At 37.0% G+C, this 16306-nt stretch overlaps 2 protein-coding genes across 3 annotated transcripts in view; both read left to right on the top strand.

Annotated features, from left to right (window-relative positions):
- The window catches only part of chn1 (chimerin 1), a 42584-nt gene extending 41380 nt beyond the window's left edge, over positions 1 to 1204 (top strand). For both annotated transcript variants that reach the window (XM_053496486.1, XM_053496485.1), the window contains one exon: positions 13 to 1204. In XM_053496486.1, the coding sequence (XP_053352461.1) occupies positions 13 to 184 (172 nt within the window). In that variant the 3' untranslated portion in view covers positions 185 to 1204. The remainder of the gene's footprint in view (positions 1 to 12) is intronic.
- A 3693-nt stretch (positions 1205 to 4897) lies between these two features.
- Positions 4898 to 16231, top strand: LOC128524087 (acetylcholine receptor subunit alpha). The gene is made up of 9 exons (XM_053496412.1): positions 4898 to 5158; positions 6400 to 6542; positions 6726 to 6770; positions 6895 to 7004; positions 8773 to 8968; positions 10182 to 10419; positions 12661 to 12884; positions 14754 to 14993; positions 15121 to 16231. The coding sequence occupies exons 1-9, from the start codon at positions 5113 to 5115 to the stop codon at positions 15247 to 15249; spliced, it is 1371 nt and encodes a 456-aa protein (XP_053352387.1). The 5' UTR covers positions 4898 to 5112; the 3' UTR covers positions 15250 to 16231.
- Positions 16232 to 16306: the final 75 nt, after the last annotated feature.

Below are 16306 nucleotides of genomic sequence, written 5' to 3'. Positions count from 1 at the left end.
GTGTGCTTATAGGGTGACGCAGAATGAGAAGGATAACCTGATGAATGCAGAAAATTTGGGAATCGTATTTGGTCCCACACTTATGCGCGCGCCAGACCTTGACGCCATGACCGCACTGAATGACATTCGCTATCAGAGACAGGTGGTAGAGTCTCTAATAAAGAACGAAGACATCCTCTTCTAGCCTGTCTGCTGTTCCACTTCTTATATGAAGGAAAAAAGCTGTTTTTTCTTTTTGTGCAAAGACTTGAAACTGAATATGAAGGACCATTGTATAATAGTCCATTGTTTCCACATCTGGTGGACCAGTTCTAAATGATTATAACGCTCTGTTTTGTTTTTTGTTTTTATGGGCGTGGATTATGTACCTTAAATTTGCATGTCTTTTTCCCCATTTTTGTCGGGGTTCACGGTTATTGACCGGTTAGACTCTGCAGAGCCAGAGTTGTTTATTTTGTAAAAGTTTAGAGGAATAAACGTTATCCTCAGCCTCCTTCTGCAGCATGTGATGAAGCTCGTGAAATGTGACGCATTGTGACTGTACTTTTATTTATCCCATGTGTGTACACTAGTTCATACTTTGCCAAACGGGTTTTGTGTTTTGTGAGGAATTGTAAATGTGATATTTCCCAGTGATTTCTTTTTTTATTATTATTATTATTATTTTTATTATTATTAATGACACTTTACTTGAAAAGTTCAAAGTTGAAGCTGTTTTAAAACGCAAGTCATAAACAAGAAACTTGTGTAAACATATTGTGGGCTTTATAGTTAACAGGTATAGTACAAATAACATGTATTATATATAATTTGCTTATATCATTTTTGGTATGAGTTAAATGTTAGCTCAACATTTTCCGGTTTTAAATTACATAAATGTCACTTTACCACCATTTATCAGTAGCTCTTCAAGTAAAGTGTCACTGTGGATTTTTTTAAAACTGTGATTTTCTTTTTATTTTATCCTTTGTCTCTGCCTACAATCTGCCTTTTTCATGCAGTACCTCTTCAGATGACTCTTCAGAGACTCTTCAGCTCTACTAATGAAGGACATTACAATCCATTTACTACTCAGTGTCTATAATAGTCTGGCCTTTACAAAATATCTTGCACTCTCAGCAAAACTGGCTAGTGTTTTTCAGTTTTAATGTTTTTGTATTTGATTTGCTCATGGATTAATTTATTAAACCCTTTTAGGAATACAGAGCTTGTTTTTTTTTTTTTTGTATGTAATATGATGCAAGCTTTTTACAAAAAAAAAAAAAAGAATAATATTGTATGGCGTGCATATTTTTTTTAAACAAATTTTCATTTTAAAGCCGTGATTTGCCTGCTCATTTGGTGACCTTGACAAAAGATGTTGTACACAAACCAATCAGCCATAACATTAAAACCCTACAAAAAAAAAAAAAACATTGTTTAGGTTCCCATTGTGCCACCAAATTAGCATTAATTTATCAACATGTGCCATAAGACTTCTGATGGGATGCTGTTCTGTCTGGCACCAAGATGTTAACAGCAGGTCATCGTCATGTAAATAGGAGTGTACCGACTTGTCTAGCACATGAATTGCTCAATGATGCCCAATCAGGGCTTCAATGTTTGCATGGTGTACAAGAAAATGTTTTATCAGACCAGGCCACCTTCTTCTATTGCTCTTTGGTCTATTTCTATACTCAAGTGCCCAATATAGGTGCTTTCAGTAGTGTACATAGGCCCTTTTTTTTAGCGCCACTTAGATCCTTACACTTGCCCACTTTTTCCCTATTTTCAACACATCAACTTCACGAACTGACTGTTCTCTTACTGACTAATACCCACTCTTTGACAGGTGCCACTGTAACAAGAAAAATCAATGTTTACCAGTCAGTGGTTTTCATATGGTGGCTGATCAGTATATGTATAATGTTTGCATGTTTACAATGACATCTGACATTCTTTGTGCCTTCATCCAGTAATCCCTCTGGTCTGTCATCAATCACACTGATTAGCATAGATGCAAGAACACCTCGGGCAGCATCCATCCCCCAAATCACTGCGGTTGCTGGATGCATATGCAAACCACATGAGGGAGGATTCACATGTTTCATTTTTAATTACTGCTGATGGGTTGCCCTGCCTGCAGCATTCAAAATACTGTAATGACTTCTCGCACTCAAGTCAGTACTGGTCTGTTTTCAGACATCTTGCTTCTGTGCTGTTATGATGCATATTTTGCTGAGTTTAGACATTACAAAAAGAACAACCTTATCAGTGGTCCCAGACTGTATGACCTGATTGTGATCCTGGGTTAGAGAGAAGAGACACAATTTAATCATGTCCTGTTCTATGCTGTTAATTTTCTATAAAATCTCATTAAGTTGCTCCACATTGTTCTGTCAGTTACCCATGAAAGCAGCAGTCTAGGTTAGCTTATTAAAAGTCTTGAAGCGTTACAAGCCCTGACCTGTTCTCTTATTTACTGGCTCCGTGTCTGCTGCTCTGCGAGGTCCGATTCCGAAACTCTAAGACTGATCCATATGAATGGTATTTTTTCTCTGATAATTTCTTAATTACCATATTTATTCTCAGATTGTCCAGTGTCCGTCCCAATTACGTTTAGGTATTATTTAAAAGCTGTAATATAAAAATGCAACAAGACTTTCAACCAGTGACATTATTTTGGATTTTCCTGTTTCCTCCTCATCCTTTGTTAATATGCCCCCTGGAGCTTTCTTCCTGCACTCCATTGACTCCTGAGTGAAGGCTGGCACTTATGGGGGGAAAAAAATCACAGCATTCTCATTTCTGAGCGAATGATTTATTGTTACTGTGCATCAGCAATCCATCTGCGTTAATACAACAGGGCACCACCAAAGCTAAACGCCCATTTCACCCAGCCTGCCACTGTGTTAATGCCACAGCAACTGAACACTCATCAACACACATCTAATAACACACCAAATTAATTATGGGTCTGCTGTGCCTTTTCACACTAATGAATTGGGATCCTGTGTGAAGGCTGGTGTAAATGGTATTTCTCTGTCTAATACGTATGGAATTTCTATGCATGGAGAACTGCACTAGTGGTAATATGGACTGAGAGAGACAAAAGGGTTGAAGTGCTAAAAGACCTTTACATAATGTATTCTTGACCTCAAATGCTCCCTTTTCATCCATTATTTATTAACGGGATATCCCAGCATTTCTCTTCCCAATCTCTATCCATTTAATCATTAGTATTTTTCTGCACCGATAAAAAATAAAAGAACTAAAAGCCTACTAGAATAAAACTGAGATTGTGTAAGGAGCATTGTTTAAATATTTCATTTAAGGTTTTAAAATAGATCACTATATAATGCAAGTTCATAATGAAATTGGAAATAAATAATATCTTAAAATCTTTTATGTTTACACCAGCAAAATATGGGTTAATGGCAGTGTGTTTGGAATGAACACTACAGGTTTTGACCTGCATGAAGCTGAGACAGAACAGGATTGGGACTCGGGCAGCGCTGTGCTGGCTGCACATACTCTTAGCATGGCTGGACTTTCAGAATGGAGCGCTCATCTAGCTCTGCCCTTACTGTCAAGGGCAAACAGGTTTAATCCTGCCAAGAGGGACACATGTGGGACTGAGATTCAGGTGGCAGTGTTTGTGTGTGTCTGTGTGGATTGGGCAGAGGGTGTGTGGGATACTGATCTCTCTTAATTCTGCAGTTGCCAGATCTGCCACTCTGCCTCTAAATAAGATGAATGATTCAGTGCTGTGAGTAAAGGAGTGAAGGGGGAGGGAGGCAGGGGGAAATGGAGTCTGCTGGAGCATGGAGGGGCGTCTCTGTGTGGGGAAATTATTCCTGTCTGTAGACTGGGAGGTTGTGTCAGGACAGAGGCTGTGGATCAGGAAGGGCAGGGAATGTTCAGAAGGGGCTAGCAATCTAATCCAGCCAATCATACACACGACACAGAATGTGTGTCTGCTTGAAAATAGTCCACAAAATAAAACGATAAAGTATGTTAAATCCTTCAGGAGACATCAGAATTGCTGGAAGGGATGGGGCATTGAATTTGCGAATAAGGCATGTGTGAAACCGTGAAAAGGCACAGCAATGTCAGGCTCAGCCATCTGGAAAAGTCAAATCCAAAGCTGTGGCCTCTCTGTGAAAGTGATGGAGTAGGTCATGATGTAATATTATAACCTCATGCTGACTAGACCTTTTGGTTCTCGTGTGAATCTAAAAAAAAAAAGCTATAAAAATTCTCAGTTTTAAGTTGGATTAATACAGTAGGACTGAAATGATTCTGCAAATACGAGTAGTGCAAAACTGTGACCCGAACCTGGTGGGACAGAAATACCACGGTCTCAGCTGGATCTGCTAAGAAAAATTCTAACACATTGTTAACACATAAAAATTGGTGTGGTTGGATTTCTTTGAATGTAACCTCATGAGACCCCACTGAGGACATCCTATTTTTGACAGTTAGATATGTGTAGTCTACTTGTATAAAATTTAACTTCTTATTTTTTATTTCCATAAAAATTTTTTAAACAAATCTTCCTATTCCATCTTGCTATTTTTAGGTCACTCAGTCATATAAGCATTTAATTAGATATCATGCTGTATATGTGTGTACATAACAAATACAATTTTTATTTGAATGTGAGTTTTTCCTGTTTAAATACACTGATTACGTTCAATTATTTTCTGAGACTAATAAACAGAAACACTGAGGAGAAATAATAAGGTCCACAACAAGCTGTGGAGGGTCACAGAAGTTTAAGTCAGGAGAAAATATCCAGTGTGCATACTGTATAGAGTATGTGCTATGGTATGAGTTACACATGAGAGACAGATTGGAAGTGTTTGTCTCTGGTTTCATGTGCTACACAGCAGATGAGACTGACCTTGCAGTAGCATAAAGCAGAGCGAGAGTTCAGTGAGAAATGAGAAGAGACAGAAACATAGCCACCGGACATGAATATTAAACCATCCAGACCAGATATGTAAAAAAAAAAAAAAAAAGAGAGAGAGAGAGACTTAAACAGAGTATCCTGGTGGGTTTTTTAATTTTTCATTTTTGAGCAGAGAGGGCAAGCTTTTTTATAGATTTTTTTATTTATATACCTGCGACATGAAGCTGTTTCATTTGGTTTCTCTGTTCTTCTTTGTCGCTACAGGTATGTGTTTCTCTGTTAAATTTAAACTGAATGTGCTGAGATTTAAATCATGAGCATGATTGATTGCATTTAAGTGTTTATAATGGTGGTATCTGGTGTTCTAGACCTATTTTTAGTTGTTTGTTTATGACTAATAAAGGATGTCAAATTTAACAAAATATATCAAAAAGCATAAAATGTGACTGACAAAATAGTTCGATGGATTAAGTTGTGTTCTAAAAGTTTTACACAAGCTTCACCATTTCTTCATATATTTCACATAAGAATGACAGCTGTAGGTATTTACTGATCTTGTAACAAAGTATTATAGAAAGAGTATAAATAAATTTATTTCTGATGATGAATTCAAAGATTATATAAACTGAGAACCTTCGTGTTTACAGTGTAAGGGATGTGTAATGTCGGTTCGTAAAAAACAAGAAGTGGAATATCACTGTTTTTGGCATGGGCGACACATTAGTTTGATTGACAGCTTCAGATGTTCAAGTTACTCTTAGAAACGTATTTAACTGCCCTCCTGAAGATTATTTCAAGTCTCCAGACTGTTGTGACTGGTTTATGTGAATGAACAAAGCTCTTGATTAAAGGACAAGTGATTAACAATAATTGAATCATTTGTGCCTAATAATTATTATGCTACTATATTTTCCATATAATTCATTTAAATAATAACCTTATGTAAATGTATTAAAAATAAGGTAATTGTTTAAATGCTACACTTGTCCCTGATCTCGTAAAATAATTGAAATAAAAACATTAATGGAATGTTCAGGCTGGGTATTGCTGACATGAGATACTAGTGGAAACTCAGAGAGCATTTCCGGTAACTCGAGACCTAATGGAACTTTGCACGTTTGTTTCGGGCTTGTCTCCAGCAGCAAGAGAAATCACTTGGCCAACATATCCTAAACCTTCAACTTTGCTTCCACTTCACTTTCTTTACAAATTCAAATTCAGATTCAAATTTCATTTGTCACATACACAGTCATACACAGTACGATATGCAGATAACAGCTTACACGACCTCCAGGAGTCCTTTTAGCACTGACTAATCTTATCATAATAATCGTTTAATACATCACTTGCAATTGTATTCGTATAACATTTTTAAGAGCCGTCAGTGTTAGTTTTGTCTGTTTCAGCTTTACCTAAAACTTATAATTCTCCTTATTAGGTGCTGCTCTACACATGAGCATGTCAGCCAGTGGTTATAAAGTGTTGGTGTGTTTTTTGTCGAGCAGGATTGGTGTTCTGCTCAGAGGATGAGACACGTCTAGTAAAAAAACTCTTCACTGGCTATAATAAAGTGGTTAGACCTGTCAAACACTTTAAAGATGCTGTGGTGGTCACTGTGGGACTGCAGCTAATCCAACTCATTAGTGTGGTATGTTTATGTTTGTCACAATTACACAGTTAATTCAATCCAGTTTCCTACATATTTTTATTATTATTTATAATACCCTAATGTAATTTTACAAACCACTATAACAAAGTACATCATATTCTGTAAATCTGCTTTTAAAGCCGTAAAAATTAACAGTAAACAGTAACGACTTTTCTCTGACAGGATGAGGTCAACCAAATTGTCACAACCAATGTGCGTCTGAAACAGGTACCTGTGTTTTGATTTTACTTCTAATTTTAAGATAATTTCAGAAATGCTTTCTTCTGGGAAGTTTGTATATGCAAGTGTATCTGGTTCATGATAATTAAGCAATCATTTCACTTTCCTTTAGCAATGGAAAGACATGAACTTGCAATGGAACCCAGAGGAGTACGGAGGAATAAAAAAGATCCGAATTCCATGCACGGATATTTGGAGACCTGACTTAGTCCTCTATAACAAGTATGACATGGGATCTGATTAATTTTAGTCTTCTTCATTTAAACACACAAACCAATGTGTGAGTCTGAGTTCCATGATTATCGCTCTGGAATAGACTTGTGGATGTGTTTCTGTGCATGCGGTTTGTTTTGATGTACTGGATGAGACCGAATGAAGGAAGGAGCTCTCATGTAGCAACAGACTAAATTTAGATGGTTACATTTACACCAGTTGGCAGACACCATTCTTCAGTACAACTTACCAGAAGTGTTTTTTGTATCTGTCACAAACATGTTCCGGATAGTTCAAATAGGTCAGAACTTAAGAGTACCATTAGTTTAAGCGTACCATCATTAGAAGGTTTGTGTTGATTTATCCATTGTGCAACACACTTCAGGAAAAGAAAAACTTTTTTATACTTAAACTTGTATTTAATACTAAATTTATTGTTATATGTTAATATTATTATTATAATATATAAATATCAATATATAAAATATAACAATACATTTAGTATTAAATACTATATATATATATATACACACTCACCTAAAGGATTATTAGGAACACCTGTTCAATTTCTCATTAATGCAATTATCTAATCAACCAATCACATGGCAGTTGCTTTAATGCATTTAGGGGTGTGGTCCTGGTCAATACAATCTCCTGAACTCCAAAATGAATGTCAGAATGGGAAAGAAAGGTGATTTAAGCAATTTTGAGCGTGGCATGGTTGTTGGTGCCAGACGGACAGGTCTGAGTATTTCACAATCTGCTCAGTTACTGGGATTTTCACGCACAACCATTTCTAGGGTTTACAAAGAATGGTGTGAAAAGGGAAAAACATCCAGTATGCGGCAGTCCTGTGGGCGAAAATGCCTTGTTGATGCTAGAGGTCAGAGGAGAATGGGCCGACTGATTCAAGCTGATAGAAAAGCAACTTTGACTGAAATAAAGACTCGTTACAACCAAGGTATGCAGCAAAGCATTTGTGAAGCCACAACACACACAACCTTGAGGCGGATGGGCTACAACAGCAGAAGACCCCACCGGGTACCACTCATCTCCACTACAAATAGGAAAAAGAGGCTACAATTTGCACGAGCTCACCAAAATTGGACAGTTGAAGACTGGAAAAATGTTGCCTTGTCTGATGAGTCTCGATTTCTGTGGAGACATTCGAATGGTAGAGTCAGAATTTGGTGTAAACAAAATGAGAACATGGATCCATCATGCCTTGTTACCATTGTGCAGGCTGGTGGTGGTGTAATGGTGTGGGGGATGTTTTCGGCCCCTTAGTGCCAATTGGGCATCGTCCAATGTCCATCCCTTTATGACCACCATGTACCCATCCTCTGATGGCTACTTCCAGCAGGATAATGCACCATGTCACAAAGCTCGAATCATTTCAAATTGGTTTCTTGAACATGACAATGAGTTCACTGTACTAAAATGGCCCCACAGTCACCAGATCTCAACCCAATAGAGCATCTTTGGGATGTGGTGGAACGGAAGCTTCGTGCCCTGGATGTGCATCCCACAAATCTCCATCAACTGCAAGATGCTATCCTATCAATATGGGCCAACATTTCTAAAGAATGCTTTCAGCACCTTGTTGAATCAATGCCACGTAGAATTAAGGCGGGGGTCATACATCGTATTAGTATGGTGTTCCTAATAATCCTTTAGGTGAGTGTATATATTACAAGCTCTTGCTTCTAGAATTTAATCCCAATTGTTGATTGTGGTAACTAGTAATGTAACATTTATTCTTTTTGTTGCTCCATAGTGCTGACGGTGATTTTGCCATTGTGCATGAGACCAAAGTTCTGCTAGAATACACAGGAATGATCACCTGGAACCCACCCGCCATCTTTAAGAGCTACTGCGAAATCATTGTGCTTCACTTCCCTTTTGACTTGCAGAACTGCAGCATGAAGCTCGGGACATGGACATTTGATGGAAATCTTGTCGTCATCAACCCAGTAATAATATCACCTAAAATCTTACTGAGGTTTTGCAAGTGCAGATTGTTTACTTACTTAATTTGTTGCAGTGAAAGTCAAGTCTCCTGACTGTTGTGACCGGTTTATATGAATGAACAGAGCTCTAGATCAAATGACTGGTGATTAACAATAACTTAATCATTTGTGCCTAATAATTATTATGCTACTATATTTTCCATATAATTCATTTAAATAATAACCTAATTATAAAAAATAAGGTAGTTGTTTAAATGCTACACTTGTCCCTGATCTAGTTAAAGAATTAAAATAAAAACATTAATGTGTATTGCTGACATGAGATACCAGTAAAAGAAAATAAGATGGGTATAAAATTTAAGTATAAACATCAACAATATAAATTGGCATTTATTGGAAACATAAAAAACATATACACTGCCTAGCCAAATACATTGCTGAGCCTAGACCTGACCAACTTTAGCAACCCCAGATCATAACACTGCCTCCACAGACTTGTAGAGTGGCCACTGTGCATGATGCACCCATAATGCATCACGTCCTGTGATGGCTGCATCACTTGCTGTGCTTCCCTTCTTACCCTGATGCACACATAACTTTGGAACAGGGTCAATCTGGACTTATCAGACCACAAGACCTTTTCCCATTGTTCCAAAGACTAATTTAAATTGCACTATAACTAAAGGCTTTTTTTCTGAATGGTCTCCGTTATCTAAGTTTTCATCACGCTACAAGTGTAAATGCTTTTACTTTCACTTTTAAACATAGCTGTGATTTCTACTGTCAATTAATTTGTGATGCAACTTCAGCAAATGTTCTCCAATTACAGATTTTTTACATCACATTTTTTCCATAAAGTTGACGGATCACCACTTTTCTTCCAGGTTTTATTATTTTCAACAATTTCTGCAATCTAGTTCATTTCTTTGCTTTAGGCAGACCAATAATTTAACTTTTCTGAAATGTGACTTTTTTTTGTGTGTGTGTGGGGGGGGGGGCTAGGCAGTGTATATACAGCTTTTGCATAAAGGTGTTGCTATCTGACTGAATCATTCTGAATTACAATGACAATTTACGTTGCTCAGCTAAGTCAACCTTAATCAAATCTGAGTTGATCGAATTCTCTGTTCACACCATGATAGTTCACTGCCTCATGAATTGAATTACCTTGTCTGAGGAGGCTTTAATGTGATCGATCGTTGCCTCTGTCTCTTAGGACAGCGATCGGCCAGACCTGAGTAACTTCATGGAGAGTGGCGAGTGGGTGATGAAGGACTACAGAAACTGGAAGCACTGGGTTTATTATGCTTGTTGCCAAGACACTCCATATTTGGATATCACCTACCACTTCCTTTTGCTGAGACTGCCGCTCTACTTTATCGTCAATGTGATTATCCCATGCATCCTCTTCTCTTTCCTGACTGGCCTGGTCTTCTATCTGCCCACAGACTCAGGTATGAAATTTCACAATGATGGGTGGATAGATAGGTAAATAAAGAAGGTGTTAGTTTAACACTGGAACTGGTTGGTTGGATGAATACAATGTTGACTGAAAGAATATAATTGGCTGCCTTACCAGTGACAAAAATAACAACTAGCATCTCATATCTGTGGCATACGTGTATATGGAGCAGTGATGCTCTGAGTCTCATAACACCTTCCAGTCTGACACTGCTGTAATGTATTAAACATCACACATCGCTTTTCATCTTCATCATTTGGGAAATGCTTCGCTAGATGACTAAGGCTCTTAATTTAGTAGATCATCAGATTAAGCTTGAGTTAATAATCAGTTATGTGATCTTTTCCTTTTTTTCTTAGTGCCCCATCTGTCATATTCTTAATGCATGCTTGTGTGGTTATGTATTGGTATGTGGATTCATTTTAGTGATATTTCCGATTAGCAATAACAGTTTCATGGGCTGAAACAGTCATGGAAAGGGCACAACACACACACACAAATGCACACACACACAAATGCACACACGCTCACACACAAATGTGTATGCACGGATGCATGCACACACACACACACACACACACACACACACACACACACACACACACGTTAGTGTCAGTGTTGATTCATCAGCTTAACTAGCAGTCTCCTTGCTCAGTGGACCATAATAAAGGCAATAGTGCAATCTCCATAATCAGTGCACAGTCCTTTCTGTGTAATAGCTCATTCTCGGGAAATCCTAAAGAGCTGACCAGGGTGGAAATGATCCTCTTGCTGTACTCCCAGGACTCACTGGCTCCTGCACACTCACATTCCTTAATATTAATGACTGCGTACCTTTCTTATGAGAATCCCTGCAGTCACTTAATAATTCATAGAAGTTAAGACGCTTCACTGAATAATAAATCGAATTTTAAAAAGGGCTTAAAGCCAGGTCATTTAACATCGAATATACTTCATATTATTAACAATCCAAATCAGCAGACAAACTTAGGTGCAAAAATAAAAACAGTAAGATGAAACAGAGGGCAAATATGGGGCAATCAAATCAAAATTGTAAAAAAAAAAAAAAAGTCAAAAGACACTCATCAGGAATGCACACTGAAATGACAACACATCAAAAGGCTACATGGGTTGAGGCTACATGGGAAATGAGGGTTAAAAGAAAGCAGTTTAATAGACATGTGACATACAGTAGAGCAGGCAAGTGTCTGGATGGGATTGTATTATTTCATCAGATGTGACAACACTATGAATGATGAAATGCTATAGTTACAAAAAGATTTTTTAGTGTCTCTAAGTATGCTTCACAGAACATCTGTATGTTACTAACACCCTGCACAGACCTGGGTTTTACGGTAAATTACTGTCAGGGATGTGTATCACTGAGCCAGTTGAGTTAGGAATGGATTCGATTCCTCAATTACATAAATCAATCAGAGGTACTCTTACATTCTTCCCTTGATGCACACCTTAACAAACACAATTGGTATGCTACAGTATCTGTGTTAAGTGTTTAGTCTTGTAAGTGGCTTTTGACCTGTCTATATATTTGCACTGCAATATCACCCGGATTGTGTTTTAGTCAACAGCAAAGTCGCGATCCAATCTAATATTTTTCTTTTTTAGTTCAGACCTAAATTTAATTAAAAAAGATTAAATAGAACCAGACTTAACAGCACTCAGGGTTTTGTACTATACGTTATTAGTATATGAGAATTATCTCAGAACAATAGATGCACTAGGAGGAAATAATCTCTGCATTTAATAACATCAGTTCTGATACATTAATAATGTTCAACATTCTCACATTCAACGTATACAGAAGTGAAAAGTCAAAAGCCCAAAAAAGTTAAGCATTTGGTGGAATTTATACTTTTAAATATTTTTTTGTTTTTTTTGGATCCTCACTTTTGTGACACCTTATACAGTATATATAAATCACTACAAAGCCAATGCCAAATGTCCACTGGCCTTCACCCTGACCTTGAGGCTTAGTACATTGTGTAAACATATTAAAATATTATAAATAGACCACGGTGAGGCACCAATGGAGTTTACAAGCCTCTTGTATATATTTAGCCCGACTCGGGCACACATGCTGGTTATAGTAATGGCCAGGACAGCTGAAAAATATGCTGACCTGCATAGCTGTGCTTCTCTATCTGACATGCCAACACAAGTGGTAAAAACAATTCATTAAAGACAGCAAATGATTTGTGTTCTGTGTTTTTAGGTGAGAAGATGACCCTCAGTATCTCAGTCCTGTTGTCTCTCACTGTGTTCTTGCTGGTGATTGTGGAGCTCATTCCTTCTACCTCGAGTGCTGTTCCTCTCATTGGAAAATACATGCTGTTCACTATGATCTTCGTCATCGCCTCTATCATCATCACCGTCATTGTTATCAATACACACCATCGCTCACCTAGTACACACACCATGCCTGCTTGGGTTCGCAAGGTGGGTACAAGGCAACATATATTTGTGTGTGTTCATAATGGTTCTATTCTGTGATGTACATTCAAGATTTTAATGTGTGTGTACTCCTCTAGCATTCATTTACTGTGCACTGAGAAAATAAAGCTAAAAGAGAAGGTCATTAAAAGGGAAGCATGAAAGGAATAGTGTTTTTATTAAAACGTTTTTCAGTGCCAAAGCAAATTATGAAATTTCAAACATAAATATTACGATTGAGAAATTTGTTCAGCTAAAAGTTCTTCAGGGCCAGGGTCGTTTTCTTTGAAGCCAGGCTCCCTTGTAACTCTAAAATAAATTCAAGGACGCCTTTCAGCCACAATTCAGTGATTCAAATATTTTTTTATTTTATATTTTGGAGTCATGATCCATTTTATTTCTAAACTTTCCACAAAGAACACATTTGATACACGTTTATTATTTTTTTATTTTAATTAATAGGCTGCCATTTTCAAATCTAAGGGCATGAAAAAAAACATTTGAGGTAACAATCAAGCAGTATACTACCTCCCTGACTACTGCATAATAGATTTAAAACACATTTAGATTATTTATACATTCGGAGGTATGGAATATAAATAAAATACAACAGGGTTATAACTCATCGGAATTGACTAATATGATATTAAAACTTTAAAAAAAATTCTTAGGTTGTCACTATGGAAGTGTTATTGAATGCTTCATGGATCCACTCTACTGCCTAAATTGTATGATATTACAATAATTGCAAGATACTGTACACAAGCTGAGGTGTGTTTATGTTTCTACTATGGGACAGTTGTTATATACTGTACATTCTATTTTCTTACCCAGTGCTGCCACCTAGTGATTTAAACAGTGTACTTTCTAAGATACACAAACAAGCTGACTTTATCTTTAATTACTTTACCAAACAATTAATACACTGTACAGCAAGTTTAGACATTCTGATCATCAAGAAGAAATACAAGCTGTATTTAGGATATCTGGAAAGCTAGATTTGAAATTCATGAACTTAAGCAGTGGTGGCTCCTAAGGTTGTCTTAGAAAAAAAAAAAGTCATGGTTTCAAGCCCCGATACTGCCAAGCTGTTACTGTGGGGCCCTTGAGCAAGGCCCTTAATCCGCACTGCTGTTTTATTTCTGACCAAAGCTATCTTACAAGCTGGAATATGCCAAAAAGTGTTACAAATGTGACAAATAAAGGCTTCTTATTCTTTTCCCCTCAATTTATTGGTTCCCTAATTACAACTTCAGTACATAGGCCTGAGGTCACCCTATAATTCATGTTTTACAATAATTATTAATAATAAAAGTATTTTTTTCTCAAAATGTCTTCTGCTCAGAATTTAGCAGTAATTCAATACGCATATTGAAATATTCTTCCTTCCAAACACTTGAAATGACAGATCTGTCCTTTGACACTAATGTGTTGTCAACTGCTTATTCAAATGAAGAGAAATGTGAGGGAAATTTGCTGCGCATAGAGAAAAAAAACTGTTAGCTAGTTAATTATTACTTGCATGGTTGAAGAATACAAAAAACCTATTTAAAGAGTATTAAAACATACAGAAAAGTAATAACTATTCATAACTATATAATATTCAGACGTTTAAAAAATTATCTTGTTGTTACTAACTAGTTTTAAATTAGATCTAGTCTTTCCTCCTTCTGGTTTTCAGAACAAATAGACCAACTATACGGTTTACCTCAGTTTTAGTTTATTTTTCACCACAAGTTTGGTTCACCACAGTCTTTAAGTAACATTTAATGAAAAAGGATGCTGTAGACTAATACCTCACTTCATTGTGTTAAACAGAATTCACTATTTATTCCGTGTGTGAGTTGGTCACTTTTCTTCTTCTCCCTGATCTAGATTTTTATTGACACCATCCCTAATTGGATGTTCTTCTCTGCTATGAAGAGGCCCAGTGGTGAAAAACGCACTAAAAACATTTTCGCTCCTGATCTGGATATCTCTGATATCTCTGGGAAGCCGATGCCCACTGCTGTGCCCTTCCAGTCGCCCATAATCAAGAACCCAGATGTACGCAGTGCTATAGAAGGAGTCAAATACATCGCAGAGACCATGAAATCAGATGAGGAGTCGAACAATGTAAGAACATTAAGTGTGATGAAATATTCAACAGTACTTCAATTTTTTTTTTATTCCTTATTCTTATGACCCATCTCTCTTTTTCTCTCTTTTTCTCTCTCTCTCTCTTTTCTCTCTTCCTGACAAGGCCTGTGACGAGTGGAAGTTTGTCGCAATGGTTCTGGATCACATTTTGCTCTGTGTGTTCATGACAGTGTGTATAATTGGAACGCTGGGTGTCTTTGCTGGGCGGCTTATTGAGCTCAGTCTTTTATGAAATGGTTATAATATTTTTATTAATAATTATAATGTAAGTTTGGTAGGATAAATATGCAAGTTGCAAGTAAATTCACAATGTGTGTAGTGTGCCAAATATATATATGTATCATATATTTATATATAACACACTCTTAAATCACAGTATACAGAGCCATGCCTTAATATTGGTTGATTTATATTCATTAATAGTATAGATTTTTCTTAAACGATGCATACAGCTTTGGTATAAATTAAAGCATATCCTTTTGTTTTAAATGCAATTGCTTGGTTTTATTAAATCACACATATGTAACTTTCATACGTTTTCAGCTTTCAATAAGCTCTATGCAATATTTAAATGATCAGATCTCTATTCCTCTTCACATATGTCCTAATTTAAAACTTGCTAGGGTTCCTTCCTCATACTGCAGTTGAGTCATTCTGCTTGTAGATCAGTATGAAGTAAACAAGGTTAGACTTACTCATTACAAAAGGCTTATTGAAAAGAGGAAGCGGCCTTCTTCAATTCGCTTTTCTTTCCTTTGGGTTTATTTCAATAGCAAAGCACCTGTCATGTAAATGCGATTGCTTTCTTATAAACTGGAAATCTAATCTTCACAAAAATCTGACCTTGTGAGGCCTTAAAATACCACCATTTACACACTATCGGCATTTTTTTGGGAACTAATTAGCCTAACCTGCATATCTTTGGACTGTGTGAGGAAACCCACCAAGCACGGGGAGAACATGCAAACATGGACACAGAGACAGGAATCAAACCTGGACCCTGGAGGTGCAAGGTGACAGTGCTAACCACTACACCACTGTGCCGCCATGCAAAGAACTGAAAAGATTTATATTTCCCATAAATCCTGGTTTATGTTTTGACATCTTATCTCTGCTTATATTACCCACTTTGTTCCTCTTTTTGTAAGTGTACGGAGATCACCTGCTACTTACTGTTCACTTACTCATACAGAATGAAGAGCTGAGGAAATGTGTCTGCTGTGGTGGCGTTTATTTGCATGCCCCTGTCTTTGTGTGAAAGACTGCTCTCTCTCACACACACAAGCACG

The sequence above is a fragment of the Clarias gariepinus genome, chromosome 5 (assembly GCF_024256425.1).
Source record: "Clarias gariepinus isolate MV-2021 ecotype Netherlands chromosome 5, CGAR_prim_01v2, whole genome shotgun sequence".
In the NCBI taxonomy this organism is placed as follows: Eukaryota; Metazoa; Chordata; class Actinopteri; order Siluriformes; family Clariidae; genus Clarias; species Clarias gariepinus.
The sequence above is the reverse complement of the archived record's forward strand: the minus strand, read 5'-3'. Positions and strand labels throughout refer to the sequence as shown.

Excerpts from the sequence above, each read along its gene's own strand:
- LOC128524087 (XM_053496412.1), top strand. The coding sequence starts at position 5,113 with ATGAAGCTGTTTCATTTGGTTTCTCTGTTCTTCTTTGTCGCTACAG. Across the intron at positions 5,159-6,399 it reads GTTCTTCTTTGTCGCTACAG|GATTGGTGTTCTGCTCAGAG; the intron begins GTATGTGTTTCT and ends TTTGTCGAGCAG. Across the intron at positions 10,420-12,660 it reads CTATCTGCCCACAGACTCAG|GTGAGAAGATGACCCTCAGT; the intron begins GTATGAAATTTC and ends CTGTGTTTTTAG.